Genomic DNA, 19,595 nt, shown 5'->3' on the forward strand with positions numbered 1-19,595 from the left:
ACACTGAAACAACACTGAACCTATACCTTTTGACGTCGTAATAAATATGGTACTCCGATAGACGAGTGCAGAAAAATCCAATTTCTTTCGTTTATTATTTAGAAAGTATTTTATATTATGCTAAACGCTCAAGGTTCGCCAAGTTCTCATCAATATTTGTCCAGACCGTTAGGTGAAGTCCCTAATATATGCATGTATATATTATTCATATGAAATAACAATTATCACTTAAATTATAATCATATCGTTACTTCATAGTACATCGACAATCTCATTATAGGTAGGTATTCTCTTTTCCTTATTTATTCTAGTTACATATTATTTCCCTCTATATTTCGTCCCGATATTTTAGATTAATACCATCGCTTGTTGATTGGTACCAATGTTTGAACTATCCTTATTATATTGACTTTACGATCATATAACAGTTGGACTTCATCTCTCTATGGCTTAATCCTAAAAACTAACACCACATTGCAATTTTCTCCAACTTTGTATTGATTCCCTTTTGACATATCTCCAACCACATATCCGCACTATGTTTACTTATTTATTTTCTGTAACAAAAAGGATCGCGACACATAAATATAATATAACTTTCAGTGAGTGTCCAAGAAAGAGATCGGCATCTTCTATTAAAACCTTCGTCAACTCTGCGCATAGTAAAGGGCCTCCCTTTCATGAGATGGCAGTACATTTGTACCTGTTCTAACGATACTAAAAGCTATTTTTTGTTCGGCAATGTGGACAAACTTTAGGTCGGTCTACCTGTAATTCCGCATTAACTTTTGTAAAAGTTTGACGTACGGTTTTGAATGTTATAGTTTTCTATGTATCAAAATGTTAATAGGAACCTTGCTTTATCAGAATGTTGGTGAATATTACGTAATCACAGTTAATTGACTATCAGTTAAACTGCAGACAGACACAAAGGTCGGGTACTTGACAAGACGGTGTTAGTTTCTCAATACACGTAGTGGCACACACATATATAACGTACATTGCATAGATGAAGCAGGATAAGGACACGATCGCCTGCAGTGTGCGCAGCGCGCTGGGATTTCATCCGAACGTAGCCCCCAATCACCACCGTAAATAATAATATATTATTCACCAAGACCATACTATACAAACCTAAAACTTATATCTAAGAATGGACTTTTGCAGCGCTTTCTCAATATTCAATTCCGTGTTTAAACAAAGAAATTGGATTGTACGAAACGATTATACTCGTACAGCAAAATCTTGCAATTTGAATTATTGATGAGGTTATGACGTAACTTATTAGCTCTGCCAATTTATAGAAGCAAACGTTTCAAGGAAACTCAGTATGTGAATTGTAAATTGTTAAAGGTAAGAAATTATGTGTGAATCTGTTTGAATTGTTCATTTTTTATGATTTTCATTCGTTTCAATTCGTTTCATGTTTCATTTCATTAATCCAAGTACAAAACACAATTTTATTTCTGATTAACATTTTTACATTTTTGTTAAGTAAACTAATTCTGAATATTGCACTAATGCGAAAAGAATAAAAATCCATTGGAGTGCTTATACTGGAGCCAAGAGAAACAGATGTCGTGCCAATTTCAACTTTTGAAGTTTTAGTTCGGAACTTTTGAATAAAAGAATAAGAATTATATGTGCCAGTAGTGTAAATGTAATCATTTATACATATACTAATTTATTAGTTAGTTACTAACACAGTAGATAACTATTCATCTCTAATGTATTCCGTGAATTTAATAGATGCATCATATTATGTTAGGCACATAACGTATGTACATAATAGAGATATCCATCACAGAGATACATTGAGCTCTGTGCAAACTATATTTGTTATCATAATATTGTGATGCGGCTCCAGCAGCATTTAATTGAATAGATAAAACAAGCGAGCATGTAGCGAGCTACTGAACTGGCGAGCAACGACGTCTCCGTATCTTGTGTATCTGTCTGCCTAGATTTTCTACCGCACCTAATCTAGATAACAGAATTGAATTTTAATTCAATTTCCCAACGAAATAATTGTGTTTAATAGTTCTGAGCAACTGTAACTCGCTCGTACTGAATTCATATTGTATCTGTGTGTTCGGATAACTAACCAGGCGGCAGATAGACATAATTGACTTGCATGAGACAGCTATTGTGATTTGACTAGATATCTATGTAGGTAATACTATTACTTCTGCTATCAGATATCCGATGTCTGACAAAACGTTAAAATTTATCTGTAAGATTTAGACTTTGAGACGAATTTAGATAACTAGATATCTTTATAAACACCAACAATGATAAGAAAGTCAAGATATTGTGTAGCAGACTTGCATAGTGTTTACTTTTTTGTGTGAAAGCATCAAGTGTTGAGAATTTGCCAACAATATTGTTATTATGAACGCAGTAGGTATACATGTAGACAATTTTCAAATATAGAGCCGACGCGTGGTGAATGACCGATAAAGGTTCAACAGCTGCTCGTGGACAGGGAATATTACCTTTAGCACGAGGTAGATTCATGGTATCGCCGTTAACGATGTGGGTAAAGCCCTTTCATTGACTCGGGTCGCTACCCGTCGCCTGACTTTTTACAACACGACCTCAGTTGTTTGCACTTAATTCTATATGCTTTCTACATACAATATTTTGTTTTCATTATCATAATACCCGAAGCTTCGGGGTATTCAGTATTCCAGTGAAAAAGAACTTAACTATAAAGGTTTTCAAAGAAAAGGTTTTTTAAATTCATTTGTGTTCCCTTGAAAACTTCCCCTTTTGTACTTGACGTACTTGTTATGCTGTATTTAGAATTTGATTCCAACGCTTTTTTTACAAATTACGTTCGTTTATAAAACGTGAAAGTCCTCTCTTACCTACCTGTAATTAAGGTTAAATACATTATGGTTGCAAGTTGTAATATTATTCGGGAACGTTTTGGTGGTCGGTTGCTGGAACAAGCGAGTCGCGAGTACATTGCTCCATGTTGATAACTCTATTAATATCTATCTGGTGTCTCTAAATGTACTCCGCGAGCCAATCAGCGCCCATCGGGCCACACAATGCGCCCACTGTATCGACCACTGGAAAAATACTCATTAATAAGAATTGCTGATACGAACTTATTTTAGTTTCTATAATTTTGCTCTGATATGGATAAAAATACTTCTTTGTGTTATCAGGACTTAATGAAATGTTGTTCAAGTCCGGAAAAGTACCAAATAATTGCTACAAAACAGTACAAAAATATTCTTAAACATTTTGAATGAATGATGAAATATTATGTAACAATTACTCTGATAGCAACACACAAAAGCCATAATTATAATTTCTGGGCAGATAACGACTTAGTTTAAATTTCTTTTGTCTTATCCCTACCCTAATTAGATGTTAGTGGAATTCAACCTTTGATCTCGATTAGCTCCGGCGAGTAAAGTAAATAATTAATGTGTTACGATTAACAAATAATAAAACAAAGATAATGGATAAGTCAGCTTTTTGATTAAGTATTCATTTATGTTAATGTATTCTCCTAGTCAACTCCCGGCGATCGTTGAACATTCAGTCTCCGTCGCGTCGTCAAATCGTGTGTTTAGTTTCTTCAAGATAAATTGTAAGACACGTGTTTTTTACCCGTAGCTATAGTTTTTTGGCCCAGTGTGTGGCCATCACGCCGTAGATACGAGCGTCGCGCGTGTGTTATATGATAGTGCTTGTTTGCGCGTCGCTTGACAATCATGTTTAACTAAATATTAAAAAATTAAACATCGGACATCGTTTCACGTTTCGTGAATTGTAAATTTGTACTCAATAATTAAGTTGATTACTCGAATAAACAACAGCTAGTACTGTGAGTATTTTTAGTTTTTATGCTTCGTGTTTATTAAGAATAACATCTGTGATATAATTAAAATAATAACAACGTTTTCAAAGCGTTTATTGTGACACGGTTTTGTCATGAAATTTTTAAATTCAATTACATACTTTTCTGGATTTTGACTTATGTATCTACTGAGATAAATAGAAGTAAATAATGTTGTTTACTTCACGTGAACATTAATAATACTTATAGAATTAAGTAACAACATAAAAATAACTTCTGGTAGACTATTAATAACGAAAGTACATGATGTCGGTATTAAAGGCTTTTGTTATTTTCCGAAGTAGTTATCAATCAATAGATAAGTGTATCGACTGGACCGATCTCGCTAATCGTTTTGGAAGAATTTATTAACATTGTACTCCTACATCTTCAAGGTCTCTTATATTCCGACAAAAATAGACTCAAAGGTACCTAGTAACCTTCGTTTCACACAATAATAAATGTTTGTTTTTTAATCAGCATTCGTATTATATGGCAGAAATATACATCTGGTATCAATATAGCGGTTTATATACTGCTGTAGCCAAATTGTCATGACATGTTATCGTGCAGTTTAACTAATGGTAAATTGAATGATTGATACCGATTTGTTCTGTTACAATGTACCGTTTATCAATTTAATGTTTTACTCAGACTGTAGGTACACAATAAATTATATCTGTCACTGTGTGTCTACTGATTCTTTTTTATGGGTACTTTCGAGTAGTTTGTGCTAAAACGGCAGTCTTAACATAAAACTTATACTTCATCCCTCTTCAAATTTTATTTCAATGTATATTTTTTATTAAATCTGCTAACAAAAAGAATTAGTGGAACATTAATTTCCCGCTACATTTCAGAGGAGTATTATAACCCCGAGGTTCTCGTGGTCTATGCAAGTTATCAGGGCGCACAATAACTCATTTCGGCGCCCTTCGTGCTCAGGTGTATGTCGAGACGCTTAAAATATTGTTGTCACCGAAAACGATATTTCTTTAGCTGCAAAAATGTCTCAACCGCTTTTAGGAGGCTCCCCAAGTTTTTCTTGTAGTGATTTATGTTTAATTAGAGTGTCCTTCACATTTTTATATCATTCGAAAATAATTTAAGAACTTCGCGACGAGGGCTTCGGGAAAGCTCGGCGTATAACTTTTAAAACAATTATGAGTTTGTCAAGGGGAGGTAGCGATACGTAGATGCCTGTCGTTCCAGCGATACTCGAAACAATGTCGATCAGACGTATTGCATTATTCAGTTGGTAAGTGTAGGTAGTTTAATTGTACGAGATAACCGAGTAGTACGAGATCAGAACGCGGTGACCTCCGCTTTCGTCTGAGAGTCACGTAACCACTGATAGGCAGGTCGAAGAGATTTATCGTTAGCTACAAGTTGACTTAATCTTCCCAACATGTTATGCTATTGTGAACTTACCTAAAGCAATAGTATTCGTACAAGATCCATTTTACTGGATTAATTAACAGGACGCTCGTTCTCGTCTTTGGTATTGTATCTAATCAAACTTTACTTCTGACGACACGCGACATTGTATCCCTTGGCGCTCGCTGGAGAGTACTTAGTTATATACTTTTTATTTATCAATATTTTGGGACAGTAAATAGTATACCTACATACATAGGTATTGACGTAGGTGTGGTTATTTTCCGATTTGTCGACATGTGAACCAGTAACAAATGATACGGGTATCAGTAATTCGGATTGTATAATAAATAACTTTGTACTAATTGTGTATACCTACATCGATATCGTGCATGTACCCGCTGTACTCGGGCCGGTCGTGTGACATTGAAATTAATCTTACTTTTTTTTAATAAATTATAAATGTTATTTCGGCCGCTTCTTTTTTGCACAGTTACGGCCAAACCAATCGATTTCAGTACTTGTATACTGATGTTATGGTTCTACAATACAATGTTGACTGCTCTGTTGGCGCGGTAGCTGAGCAATTGACTGCCGTGCATCGTGTAGCGGGTTCGATTCCCGCTCGGAGCAACTCTGTGAACCACAAATTGTATTTTTTAAATTTGGGTGCATGTGAATTTGTATGTTTGTAAACGCACCTACGGCACAGGAGAAAGTCCTAGAGTGGGAGCAACGTATAAAAAAAACATTAAAATTAAACGGTATTAATTTTTCCATCCGCTTTTCATCATTTATTTAATAGGTTTTACCTATAAAAGTGACAGTTAATAATCAAACCACCCTGCCTGGTATGCTGGGCAGTAGTTTCAGCAACAATTCGATCAAAGATCAGCCAATCTTGTTAACTTGGAGACTACAAAAAATACCTACAACGTCTAAACTATGGTCTCGCAGTTCACACAATCACGGATTCATATAAAAATAATGAGGCAAAATGACAGTGCTAGTTTCTCTCGTAGCTACCGTGTATCGGTATGATATTTATTATTTCTCTCTGATAACAACCCGCGACTTGTTCACGTAAACACTCATTATTGATTGTACTGAGGTCTGTGACCATTTGATTTATTACAAACTGAAGCAATAACTGAACATATTTATCGTTATGTTAATTGCTATTGTACCAATATTATATTAGCTAATGTATGTCGTTAAGGGTAGTAATTTCGTAAATTATTTTTAATCTACGGTTAATTTGATTTAAATGGAGCTATATCTGTTTGCCTTCTAGTATCGATCTGTTAAAGTTATAACTAACCTCTATGGTCATTTTCTACATGAATTAATTCATGAAAATATAAAAAATATTATTCACTTGTTTACTCGTAGTAGGTAGGTACCTATATTACAAAATATTAATGAATATACATAGATAATGTATAAACACATAGCACAATAATAGTTGTTACTTGTACTGATATAAAACTTTCATGGATAAGTAAATAGGTAAAGTACTTAAGTGTCCAAATGGACCCAGGAGATTTAAAATCAGAGATATACCGCCCCTAAAAAATATAAGTATTTTAAAATAATATTGGATTACAAGCAAGTTTTTAAAATACAGAATATCCTGCGTATCATAATACGTTTACAGTTAAAACACACACAGATATATAGTATGTAAAACCGACAACCAGATTGTGAACATAAAACAAGCAACATGCAATATTTCTTTTTTATTTTGTTCAAGTTTTTCTGTTTTGCACTCTATTTTAAAGCTGAGAGAAGCGGAAACATAATATATTTTATTTAAGGCTATATATAACTACTAACGTATGTTTTTTTATTTATAATTAAACGCATAGCACAATCATCGACAAACTAATTATAAATGGTATTTTTTATTGGCATGAGTAGTCGTTTGGTAGTACTAAACTTATGACGATAAGTAAATTACATACATTCATTTAAAATATGGCATAAAGTAACTGGTGACTCACAAAACGTAACTAAATAGGAAAAAAATACGTGTCTGATAAACTTTGTACACGTGTCTGACGGACTAAACGGGTATATCCCTTTCACCCTGTCGACACCCCCATTCCGAACTCTATCCCATTACAGAGAATTGCAAAGTAAGAAAAACCAAAAATACTTTTCGAGATTTCGTGTCCTGCAGCCGTATTTGTGACCACTTGACCAACGTAGTACTCATTACCTTTAATCGTTGAACATTTTTGTTGAGACAAGAATTTTCTTTGACACGCGAAAGCTTTGTGTTGATTGGTGAATAGCTCATACCTTCACAGTAATTGGTTTTTGTAACGTTCGTCTATCATCTCGTAATCTATAGATGCTATAATATCATTAGCGATTCTTAATTAAATGGTTCGCCGGAATATAAGAACAATGTTAAGGTTTGAAGCCTACCCAAATTATATACGGGTATAATTTAGATACAATTGAGAATGAATATTTGAAAATACGAACCAGGTGGTGAAAAAAGATTTAGACGAGTTGAAAACCTTCTCTTTGTTTGAAGTCAGTTAAAAATAAGCAGGAGGTCTACTGTAAGCCGTCTTAGCTCATGTATATGTATACACACTAAAATGTAAATAAAAATACAGTTACATATCCCTACATGCAATACTTAACACACGTGTTATGTAAGCCCCTTCAAATTCGAACAACTTCAATTGATATGTCAATTCGGGTTTCCGCATACAACTCGAAACAGGGTAATTTTCGCCGGTAGCAACGTAGGTAATCCCAGTTTGAAGGATAGGTGCCGGTAATTACAGACACCTGCGACATTTCAGCTTGACGCACCTGTGATTACGTGGGTAATGCAGGTTTCCATGGCCGCCCTGACCCGTCATCTGCAGATTACATGCAAGCTGGTTAGCCATTGTATAATTATCATAATGATGACGAATTTCATGGTCTACCTTCAGTCGTAAATAATGGGAGGAAACCCTCCTTAAATTTCGAAATGAATGCGAAAAGGGTTCCAAGTTTTGCGGGAGGGTGAAACGGCGATGGAATGTAGATTCGCGAAATCCTCAGTCGTAGCAAGGAATTTGGATTCTGTTGGCCAAATATTACTACCATTAACACTAATTATCCAAAAACCAGAGAATTTATTTAAAAATTAGGCTGATATGGCAACTACAATGCTTAATGATCCCCCACAAAAGTATCCATACATATAGCTAAGATACATTAGCGAATACACGACCCTTCCCTTCGTTCTGTATCGATACCCTAACGATATCGATTCTTACGTTTCGATTGTTACGATCATGAACACCTCGCGATATTTCTCACAGATCTTAACCCTTTGATTTGGACAAACAATGAAAGCTGTGATAACGAGCAATTAATATTTACGGCTACTATTAATTTTAGTGTCAAAATACTATTGTTTCGCATTGTGTTAACATTTATCTATTTAATTATATTATATTGGTGTTACTGTGTAGTAACGATGCAAAAGAGGCGCTGTATTCTATTATAATACTTATTTACAGATGATATTAGAGTTTATAATAAATTAGTTCAATTTACCTATTTATTGTTAAAAAATAAATTAGTCTGAGTTACATAATTTCCAATGTCATCTAAAGAGAACTGTTAGTTCTTTAGGCGATTTTTCATAAATAATCGAGATGAGATTAAATAGACCTATTTAACCTGGACGGTACCTAAGTCTTTTGATTAGACCTGCCATTTATATTTTGATGCTAACTTTCAATCATCAATCAAATTATTGTAAAGCGTGATCGTTACTGTTGAAAGAGGAATTTAAATAACATTTTTCAAAAATGGAACTGTTATTTATGTCGATCGTATCTTTTATAAAACAAACTTTTAAAATACAGAAAAAGAATAGACAATTACGTACTTTTTTATTTTACTATGATTTACAGAGCTTAATATTACACGAAGAGGCTTTAATGTCGTCTATACCTTACAGCAATTTGTACGGTTTGTATAAAGGGCTGTGGTACATGCAGTCAGATGTTACTTATTGTACCCAGCCATTGCTGATATAAGCCATTAATAATCCCGCCCGTACACGGGGAAAATACGAGTTGCCTTGTTTGGAGTTAAAATCATATTTTGAAACCAATCTTTGCTTTTTGTTGGTAGTTATATAACATTAATAAAATGGTCTTAGATATTAAATAGAAAAAGTACTTACAGATACTATTAGATAGGTTTCAACATTTTGATCGTCTAAAAGCATTTTTGTTAGCAACGTCATCGAAAATAAAATCGGTAAAGCATTTTTATATCTGTATACTGCAATATTATTATTACACATACATAAAACAACCTTCTATAAAGTGTATTAGAACTCTGCATATGTTGCTGAAATATATTCGAATGTAACCACTGTGCCCCGGCGTCTGCTGGGACCATAAACATAAACTTATACCTAACACATTTTATTAAGGACATTTGACAGTTTCATATTTATTTATAGCTCTAACTTTTATTTATTAACAAGATACAAGTATCTGTACCTATTAAGTGCATACTTTATATATAACACATTATCTTCAAAGGTCATACATGATGCGCCTTAGCAATAAATGGTATAATTTAAATAAGACTAAGACTAGTAAGACTCCAGGGTAACGTTACTGAGAGATTCGGGCCACCGAATTTCAACAAACGAATCATCCACAAAGGTGAACTACACATTTAGGTCGGGAAAAGTTAGACAAAATGTAAACAGGATAGTTGTTTTATTTGCTGGGAACTCTCGTAAATTAGATCAGGTTATCTGATTTGTTAAAAACCTTCACCATTGTCGGTTGTAGCATGTCCCTATGGATTACATTCATCTAAAGTTCAGTTCACAGTTTATATGAAACGAATAAATGTAGGTTTAGACGTTTCGAACACTAACAAAACCCATCTACCTTTTAGGTACATAATGTTCTAGAAACTGTAAGTTTGTTAGAGTAGTTAATGTGGTTATTATTGGAAAACTGAATTAATTAAACGATTCAGGAACAGAACGTGTTTACTTTGTTTCATGGGAATTCCGAGAATCGTACGCTTCACAAAGAACGCTATTTAGTTTCTCTATTCACCTATCTAAATAGGTAGATAAATAGATAACTAGAAGGCACATGTTGTTTACAGCCATTTCTCTTTAGCAAGTAGTGAAATTGAATTAATACATTGGCGAGGTTCCCGAGGATTTTGTATCTAACTAGCCCCATTAGCACCGGTCTAACATAGAGCTAGCCTGAGGCGACACAGTTGGAGTGCCGTCTCGATACTCCCAAATACGTTCCAATTCCGCTTAACATTTACCTCGACGGAGACTATTGTAAACGGGCGAGCAGTGGTAGTAATCCATGTGACGACAGTCGTATGAATTTCGTACGCAATCGAATGCACACAACACATTAAGCTTGGAACAGCTACCACGTGACAGCCACACATTCACTCGAAATGCTGATATAGCTATTTTACAAATACATATGCTATCTGGTTGCACGGTTCACTGGATGCCAGCAAGTTCCCGGCAAAGTGTACCGGACAGTCGCTTTTTACTCGAAGCGTTTGCGACAATTTTTGCAATTCAGCTTTAGACTCTAAACCTTTTGCTATGAGACTTTACAGACTTCCTTTGAAGTAGTTTGACAGATTTTTATTAATAGCTGTTACATTCATGGGAATATCTTTTGTTCTTAATTATTGTACTCATTTCAGATAATAAACTGCTTTGAAGAATGACTCCAACTAATGGCGAAGGCGCGGAGCCGCCACACATCGTGGTACTGGACGGGGGGTTCTCGACACAACTGTCTTGTCACGTCGGGCACGTCATCGACGGAGACCCGCTGTGGAGTGCTCGCTTCCTCTACACGCACCCGGAAGAAGTCGTTAACACCCACCTCGACTTTTTAAGAGGTAAAAAACGTTTTTAATTTTGCAAAGAAAAAATATTCATACTTTTAAAAAAGATTTTTCTATAAACACTTAATGAGGCGTGCATTTTGCTCGGTAGTTAAGTAGGTAACGAAAAATAAAAGATGGCCATTTTCCAAGAAACACTCCGTCGAACGTCATTCAAATTATTATTGCAGCAATTCATTCATGCATTCAGTTATCATTATAATACAAATTGATGTTTACTACTCCACGTGGTAGAAAACAATGGGTTTTGCGCGTCATATACCGTTTTACCATAGGTATAGCGGTGGGTGGACACGTGGCATGGCCTTATAAATAAATAAAACAATGTAAAAACTCATTCACATTCTAGATGAAAACCTTATGTACAATATAATTATATACATTAACTGAAGCATACGTAAACAACCAGCTATCCATTATAAAGGTCTCAATATACATATATGGACCAGTCCAAGTTACAGTACGAAATTTCACTGAAAGGAATTCAAACATTAGTCACCCAAAAGTTTGAATGAATCGAAATACAGTTGAAACCAAACCGCAAACGACTGCCAAGTTACACAGATAGTAACACAACTAACATAGGCCTGCAAAGCGCTGCGGCTAAGTACAAGAGTACAGAACATGCGTGTTTTGACGAATTACACGTTAGGTCGCTTTTAGCCTGTCATGTTCATGCATCTGACAGCGAGAGTGCGACCTCGTCTCGTGTCATCGTCCTCTGAAAGCGCTTTTCTTCACCACAAAACGGACCGTTTCTTTTCATAAGGAAAAGCTGAAAAGTGTCTGCAAGCAAATAACTCCCTGGAGGGAAAAGCCTACTGCCTTGCTTTGCTGCCTCCTATAGAAGATATTATGTGAAAAAATATAAAATATGACCGCATACTTTGTGAAATCACGAACGCTTTTGCAGTCCCGTCTCATTGAAACACCGGACAAGATAGCAGTCATTACTATCGCTGTGTAATGTTCAGATGTACAACATGGCAATATACTGTTGTACGAGTATAAGTACCTACATATCCTAACACAGTAATAAAGTCCATTATCAGTGTATTTCATACATTACGGCATTATATCAAGTGTAGACAGCTCGGGTACCCAAGTACAATGTAGATACCTATCTGATCCATAAAGTCACATGCCCACATATTTTCCCTGTAGGTAAGTTGCAGCTGTTCCGCCGTGATTATTATGATTGACGCTGTAGCAAGTTGGCAATTGATGCCGCTATTTCTCCCTCATCTACTAACTACTTCACATTTGCATAGTACGGTGTCGGCAGGCGGCAGGCGGCAGGAGGCGCGACTCCCGCTCCGAGCCGCCAGCGCCTCGTATACAAACTACAACTCCGGATACACAGCGTTGTTGCCATTAATCACCTTGTCTGTCTAATACCTTTCCATTCGCAAGCCGTGCGCCGTCTTCTATTTATTACATAATTATTTTCTTCGACAGAGAACGGTTCCTTTGCCGACCTCGCTTCCGTAATATTGAACAAGCCGGCCTCGTGTTGCATTACTAAGTTTTAATAATATTAATTGTTTACGCCTCTTAGCCGCACCCCGCTCACAGTCCGTATACTAACAAAGTTTAACTTTAGCCATATTTATCGAACTAGTTTCGTAATACCGACTTCGGAGTATGTAGACTATTAATTAACGTCGACAGGAAAAGCATAGAGATATCGGCGACATGGTTAAAGATATTATTAATCTTGGGATTCATCTGTTTTCATTAAATGCAGGTTTTGTTTAATTTGATTAATGTGCCTAACCGTTATGACTGTTTGCGGGCTATAAAATGTGTTTTATGGTTATTTTACAGCGGGAGCAGATTTAATAATAACGAACACTTACCAGGCATCGGTCGAGGGATTCGTAGAGCACCTGGGCATCACGGCCGAGGAGTCGTTCGAGCTGATCGTGCGAGCCGTGGAGCTCGCCAAGCGCGCGCGCTCTGCGTACCTAGAGGAGTACCAGGACTACTTACAGAACGGCAAGTACATTCATTCGTGCGGGAATACATTACAATATGCGGGGCCTGAATGCCGTGACATATTTCATAAATGAATACCGAGGGAGGCATGCCTCCGGAGTAAATGGGAGACTTTAAAAGATCAAATGAAAATGACAAATGGTTCTTTGGCCAGTTAAATTACATTTATAGCAATACAATGTACAAAGATTTTAATTAAATATCGAGCAAAAATAGAAGAAATGTTAATAATACAACCACTAAGGTGCTAGGTACTTTAAAATAATTTTTAAATAAGTTGTAAGACTATTCTTGAAATCACATTGAATGAATATGACTGTCGTAAAAGAAAAAAAGTAAATTATAATTTTCTTAAATTGATGAGCTCTCTCAAACGAAAAGCAATGTAACGAAAGTACCCTTGGAGCAAATATCTAATTTTAATAGTCATTTCTCGAGCCGTCGTTCATTTTCTAGTAAACAGACAAATAGGCTATAAAACCACTTGAAAATACGCTTTTAAATCTTTATCACGGGTTTATCATGTACTTTATGACCGGTATAACTTTTTAGAATGACAAGTGGCTATTTAAAAGGTAACTCCGTTACCGGTACTTCCACCTGTTTTTAAATTAGTTTCAGTACTAAACTTTACATAGAGATACCTACTTGAAATTCACCAAAGTAAAACAGATGTAATTTATTATTTAAATTTATAAAATCTCAAGAATGTTTGTGTTTTGCTGTAAACAAAGATGGTAGGGTCGGCAGCGGTAAGGGTCGGGTGCAAGCACGCATTAATTACACTTTGCAAGGGTTGGAAGTTATGTGTATTCGCGTAGATAATGTTAGAGCATAGTGCTGGAGATATTATAAACAAGAACTTGGGATATTTACGGTAACTTACCTGTTCGTTTAGATCGTATCCCGCTGATCGTGGGTTCTGTCGGGCCGTATGGCGCTCACCTGCATGATGGCTCGGAATACGATGGCAGCTACGCAGACACCACACCTGTTGAGGTAAATACATATTTTTATTAGGTATAAATCTCATCTAATCAATAATCGACTATTCATCTATACATTCATATTAAGGGTACTTTTCTAACAGAGATGTGCTATGCTACGTTGCTGTAGATGCGTTTGGCTTTTACCAACCATATTCATTGGTACACATATCTTAGCACTGATGGGAAAGGACTTAGCTAAGCTATGTTTATGGAAAAATGGCTTCCCTACTATCGATACATCGCATACTCGAGCTGCGCATCTGACTCGCACAGCTACATAGCTTAACAGCAGTGGAAACGATCACTTAGTTTCACAGCTTCGCTATTAAATCTTCGTAGCATAGCTACATAGCACATTGCTGGTGGCAAAGCACCAAAAAGAAACAAGTGAAAGTATTACCTTATACTTTTTTAAATCACTACCCCGGCAACAGCCATAAATTCTCTTGTATAAAGCTAGCATGGTCGAGACTTTATAACATTTTTAGTTAAGTAATAACTTTATACTCTTAGGTAGCACGTCATATGAAGATAGATAGGTTTCTTGCATATTCACGTCTTGATAATATATATAGGTACTAACTTTCATTTATGTATCGATATCTAAAGCTATCTGTAGCCCCTCAGATGTAGGTAGCTAATAATTAATGATTTTGGCCAAAGCTAAATTGGTTCTTTGTCTATTTCTATATATTGTCACTAAGAGCTTTTAGGGTGGCAATCGGTTGAATCGATCTTGTTCAAATGTTAAAGGTAAAGCTTTCTAACTAAAAGCTCTGAATTCACAGGGTGAGTGTTTTTATTATTCTACATTAACTATGCTGTTCGATTTTAGGGATCCTTGTTCTTATTTTTTCGTACGTTTAGAATGAAGTGATCAGTTAGTGCGTTTAGATATGTATTAGTCTGTAATAAATACTGGTTTCAATTTAACAACGCATAGTTTGTCTGATTCTGATTTCTAATACATGTTTTAAACATAAATATAGGTACAAGTACATTACACCGATTCGCTTTGAATATATTTTTGCTGTTGAAATCTGAGAAATTGCTGTTGTATATAGGTTAAAATAATGCATCATGTAAGCTGTTATTCTTTTCCTTTCCTTTACCTCTTTTCAGGAATAATATAACCAGCTCATACTAGCAAAATTGAGAACATTTTTCACGAATCTGCAGACGCGCTACACATTTTCATAATGTAATCTTTTGTAGTTTGAAAATGCAAGAATTTATATAAAACTGCATTAGTTATACGACACTGCTAGATTGTGTAATCATAATTCTAATATAACACAAATTATAAGTAGTGATTCAGTCAAAACGATTAAATCAGTCACTCAATCGTACGTAAGGAACCCCGGGGGACCCGAATGCATAGCCTAATAAAGGCCATTGAAAGCGGCGGCTAAATCGTAAAGAGGGCCGTAAAGTTGCCTGCAAATTAAAATTTACATCGGCAATATGAAAAACTCCACTCCATTTCTCTTGTTTTTTTTCCTGTACCGACAGCATTTGACTGGGGTGGACAGTTAATTAACGAAACCTAGAACAAATGGCTATCTGAAACAAACATGAAGTAACAAAAATGTGCGCCGTAATTAATTTGGAGTTCTTTTATTGTTTTATCAAAGCCATGTTTTAGTTTTGAATCATAACAATTCGTCTTTTTGTGTTGTTTTATTTATAATTTTTTTTAAATATTTTTGTAGACTATGAAAGCTTGGCATCGACCACGGATCCAGGCTCTAGTACAAGCTGGAGTCGACCTTCTGGCTTTGGAGACGATCCCTTGTCAGGAAGAAGCCGAGATGTTATGTGACCTTCTTCGGGAGTTCCCTCACATGAAAGCTTGGGTTTCATTCAGTTGTAAGGTAAGCTGAAGTTATTTAATATCAGTCGCATCATTTCAAATTCCTGGTATTCTTTACAATATTGGGATTAAAAGAGGCATAAAGGAAGCTGGCGAACCATAACCAGGTTGGTTTATTCAAGATTGCGGATCGATGAGTTACGTAATAGCTTCGATAAAATTTCCTCATCGCACCAAAGCAATTTTGAAATTCTAAAATAACAAAAACCATCTATTGGTGGGAGTGTGGTATTGACATGTTGCGTCACTCATGTTCTGCTGGTGTTGGGTGGGTCATTTATTTTTATACATAGGTGTCCGATGTGGCAAGTTAGCACCGCGAATATCAAGCTTTGGAAATATTCAAATGGAACCTGTTATTTCCCTACTATACGAATGGTTTTAATTGAAGACAAAAAGCTGCGGTTGGTTTTTGTAAGAAAAATATTTGGTTTCCAATTTTCAATGGGTAATTTATAGAAAATAGCCTGTTTGTAAAAATATCTAAAATCGTTATTCGAGTGGATGAAAAAGATCTTGGATTCGTTTCCGAAAATTATTACGGTTTTTTTTTTGCCAACGCTTACAGCGATTGAAAGGTGTGATGAAACATTATTAAAACCGTTATGAAAGTTTGAAACTGAACTAGAATGTTTCCCGTTGGTACCTATTTGCTAATCAACAGTATAACAGAACTGAAAGTGTCGCTGAGATTCCGCCAACTTTTACAACTTTAACGAAACGATAAGCACTTTCGAAACATTGTAGATTCTTAGTATTTTCTGTCCATTTCCAGATGAAGAAGAATTTTCCATTTTATGTGTCGCAATACGATCACAAATTCCAGCTAGCGTTTTATTTGCCAAGTCTGACTTTTGTTACTTTTTTACAGGACAATCAAAGCATAGCTCACGGTGAAAGCTTTCAAAAGGTAGCAAAGAAATGTTGGGAAACGAACCCTGACCAGCTAGTTGCCGTGGGAGTGAACTGCTGCGCGCCATCCTTTGTGTCGAACCTCGTGAAAGGCTTCAACGACGACCGGCCACACGACCCCATTCCGCTTATCGTTTACCCCAATTCGGGCGAAAAATACAACCCTCAAATAGGGTAAGATTTCCGAGTTGGATAACTTATCTAAGGTTTAGTTTGTATTTCCCAAGCGTATGTAATTGTCAAGTTTTCACTTCTCTAATGTGACTCAAACTATGTAGTAATGGGCTACTCGTGTTTTATTTGTAGCTACAAATCTGTTAAAAATTAAAACTTCATATTAAATATCATAATATGCAACAAAAAATACTCATATCGTAGCACATGCTACGTGTTGTAGCACTGCAACATGCTACGGGCTACGACGTAGCTTCTGCTACGACTTTGATATAATACAGCTTAAAGGGAATAATTTTCTTGAAACTAAAGCCTGCTGTGTAGACAGATCTGTTATTAAGTAGGCCCACTGCGGATTGGTTGTTCACCAATGTACAGTCCGGCAATATCCTGCATCGCTAAAGATAAAACTTGCGCCATTTACGAAAAGTTTAATTCCCGACTTGACACTTATACTTTTAACTTAAACTTGTGCTCGTGATCCATTTTGCGCAAAGGGAACGTGCCACTCGTGTACGAAGTTACTTGTTATAGTACAACAAGCTCTTGTTTTCTTAAATGGGTGAAACGTATTACATACTACAGTTTGATATTCTTATTTTACAGTTGGATAGATCGGGACAAGTGCGAAGCGGTGGAAGTTTTCGTGCAAGAATGGCTGGAGCTGGGCGTGCGATATGTAGGCGGTTGTTGTCGCACGTACGCCGCTGATGTCTCCCGCATACGCAACCAGGTTCACTGCTGGCGCGACCGGTGGCGCTTCCAGGCGAAATACCCCTACGCACAGAATAACAATGCTGAGTAAACAGCTCCAACGGTACATAGTTCCTTGGTGGTTTATTACAAAACACTGCTCATGTATTTTCTATTAACACTTATGTAAATCGTATGTGAGTACGTGACACCTATTTCCATCAATTTCGTAGTCACTGATATGTTCTAAATCAAAAAAGCTCCTTTAACGCGGTAATTAAATATATTATCAACAATTGAACTAGTGACCTTGACATCGTAAGCACCTCGAATATTGAACATAAGTAGGTAAGTAGGTACATACAGCTGTAATAAACCACCCTGAGCCCTGACTTTGACTACGTATGAAATATAAATGTTATTTTAAAATAAAAATAAATGTGCCATCATGATAATTTTAAGTAATTGACAGATGTACCTATACTTATTAATGAAAATATATAAAATAAATATTTTTATGCAATTTTTGTTTTTTTTTAGACAATAATAATATTATAAGAATAATTATAAAACCACAAAAACCTTGAATTTTCAGGCAGGCGACATAAAGTCATACTTTAATATTGTGCGTATGGTACCTAAATGATTTTTTTAATACGATCACTAAACAAACGACAGGTACCGACCATCAGGTATAGTATCTGCCAAATATATTAAACTGAAATAGATAGGTTAATACGTAAACGTACCTACATTATATTTAAGTAAATAAGAAAGGAACGGAAAGGGTTTTCAATTAAACCTGTATGAATTTTGTATAACGCGATAACCCAATAAATACTTAATTATTTATAGAAGTTTAGTTATATGGGAACATTCATTTATAGACATACACATGGGCTAGGTAGATGCGACCATTAAACTAACGAAGCTGTCAATAAAAAAATATGATTTTAAGCAGACAAGTAGTTAACTACAATTAATCTAGATTAGGTACCTAATAGATACTAACACTACCTTAAAATAGACTTAGGAAAGTACAACATAATAGGTATGTAAGTACTAATGTTGGTAATGCCTCAGTATATTCGAAACTCGCCAACTTTATTCCAGTTGCCATTTGTTAAACCACATGTTGGTGTCCGATTTATTACATAGATACGTCCTCCACTCGTAGCGAGTCTGTATAAAACTGATGGATCGCCATAAAGTGCACATATTGAATTCATAAAGTTCTGCTCGCTCATACAATGACTAACTTAATATACGTTTGAATTTAGATTAGAATGAAGAAAATGGATATGAAATTAATGTGAAAGAGAAAAATATATTTTACGTATCTATTAATAAGGTTCATATTATTACACAGAATGCAAACTTGTGGTAAGATAGTAGGGTCGTACTAAAATTATGAACTTTGTTAGGAGGCGTATGCTTAGCACTGAACAGCTTATGGCTGAGATGATGATGATCTCAAAGAATTCATTTAAAACCTTAAGTTTAGGAGAACATGAGATTCTACGCCAATAAAATTTAACAAGCTACGGCAGGAAAAAAAGCTCGAGGCCGCTTTCCAATACGATGGTCGGACAAGATCAGCAACCTCATGAGTCTTCCAGTCAACATCGCTCTTAAAAATGCCCATACATGACTTCATAGAACAATTCTCTATGCAGACACAACCTCCATCATTGAAGGAACGAAGAAGAGGAGAGCTACAGAAGTGCTATTGACCAGAATATTTCCATTAAATGATTTGTGGTGAATTGACTTATTGATT

The 19,595-nt window shown here is 35.7% G+C and overlaps 1 protein-coding gene across 2 annotated transcripts; it reads left to right on the forward strand.

The window, feature by feature from the left end:
• The first annotated feature begins 3,489 nt into the window (after nt 1-3,489).
• LOC118273254 (homocysteine S-methyltransferase) lies at nt 3,490-18,338 on the forward strand. Of its 2 annotated transcripts, none has more exons than XM_035590123.2 (7): nt 3,490-3,607; nt 10,970-11,170; nt 13,004-13,174; nt 14,073-14,173; nt 15,876-16,037; nt 16,908-17,122; nt 17,729-18,338. In XM_035590123.2, the coding sequence occupies exons 2-7, from the start codon at nt 10,990-10,992 to the stop codon at nt 17,925-17,927; spliced, it is 1,029 nt and encodes a 342-aa protein (XP_035446016.1). In that variant the 5' UTR covers nt 3,490-3,607; nt 10,970-10,989; the 3' UTR covers nt 17,928-18,338. The 2 variants fall into 2 exon arrangements, with proteins under 2 accessions (XP_035446016.1, XP_035446015.1); XM_035590122.2 differs by having other exon boundaries at nt 3,529-3,844.
• Nucleotides 18,339-19,595: the final 1,257 nt, after the last annotated feature.

This window comes from Spodoptera frugiperda, chromosome 1 (genome assembly GCF_023101765.2).
Source record: "Spodoptera frugiperda isolate SF20-4 chromosome 1, AGI-APGP_CSIRO_Sfru_2.0, whole genome shotgun sequence".
Taxonomy (NCBI): Eukaryota; Metazoa; Arthropoda; class Insecta; order Lepidoptera; family Noctuidae; genus Spodoptera; species Spodoptera frugiperda.

Excerpts from the sequence above, each read along its gene's own strand:
- LOC118273254 (XM_035590123.2), top strand. The coding sequence starts at position 10,990 with ATGACTCCAACTAATGGCGAAGGCGCGGAGCCGCCACACATCGTGGTA. Across the intron at positions 11,171-13,003 it reads CCACCTCGACTTTTTAAGAG|CGGGAGCAGATTTAATAATA; the intron begins GTAAAAAACGTT and ends GTTATTTTACAG. Across the intron at positions 17,123-17,728 it reads AAATACAACCCTCAAATAGG|TTGGATAGATCGGGACAAGT; the intron begins GTAAGATTTCCG and ends CTTATTTTACAG.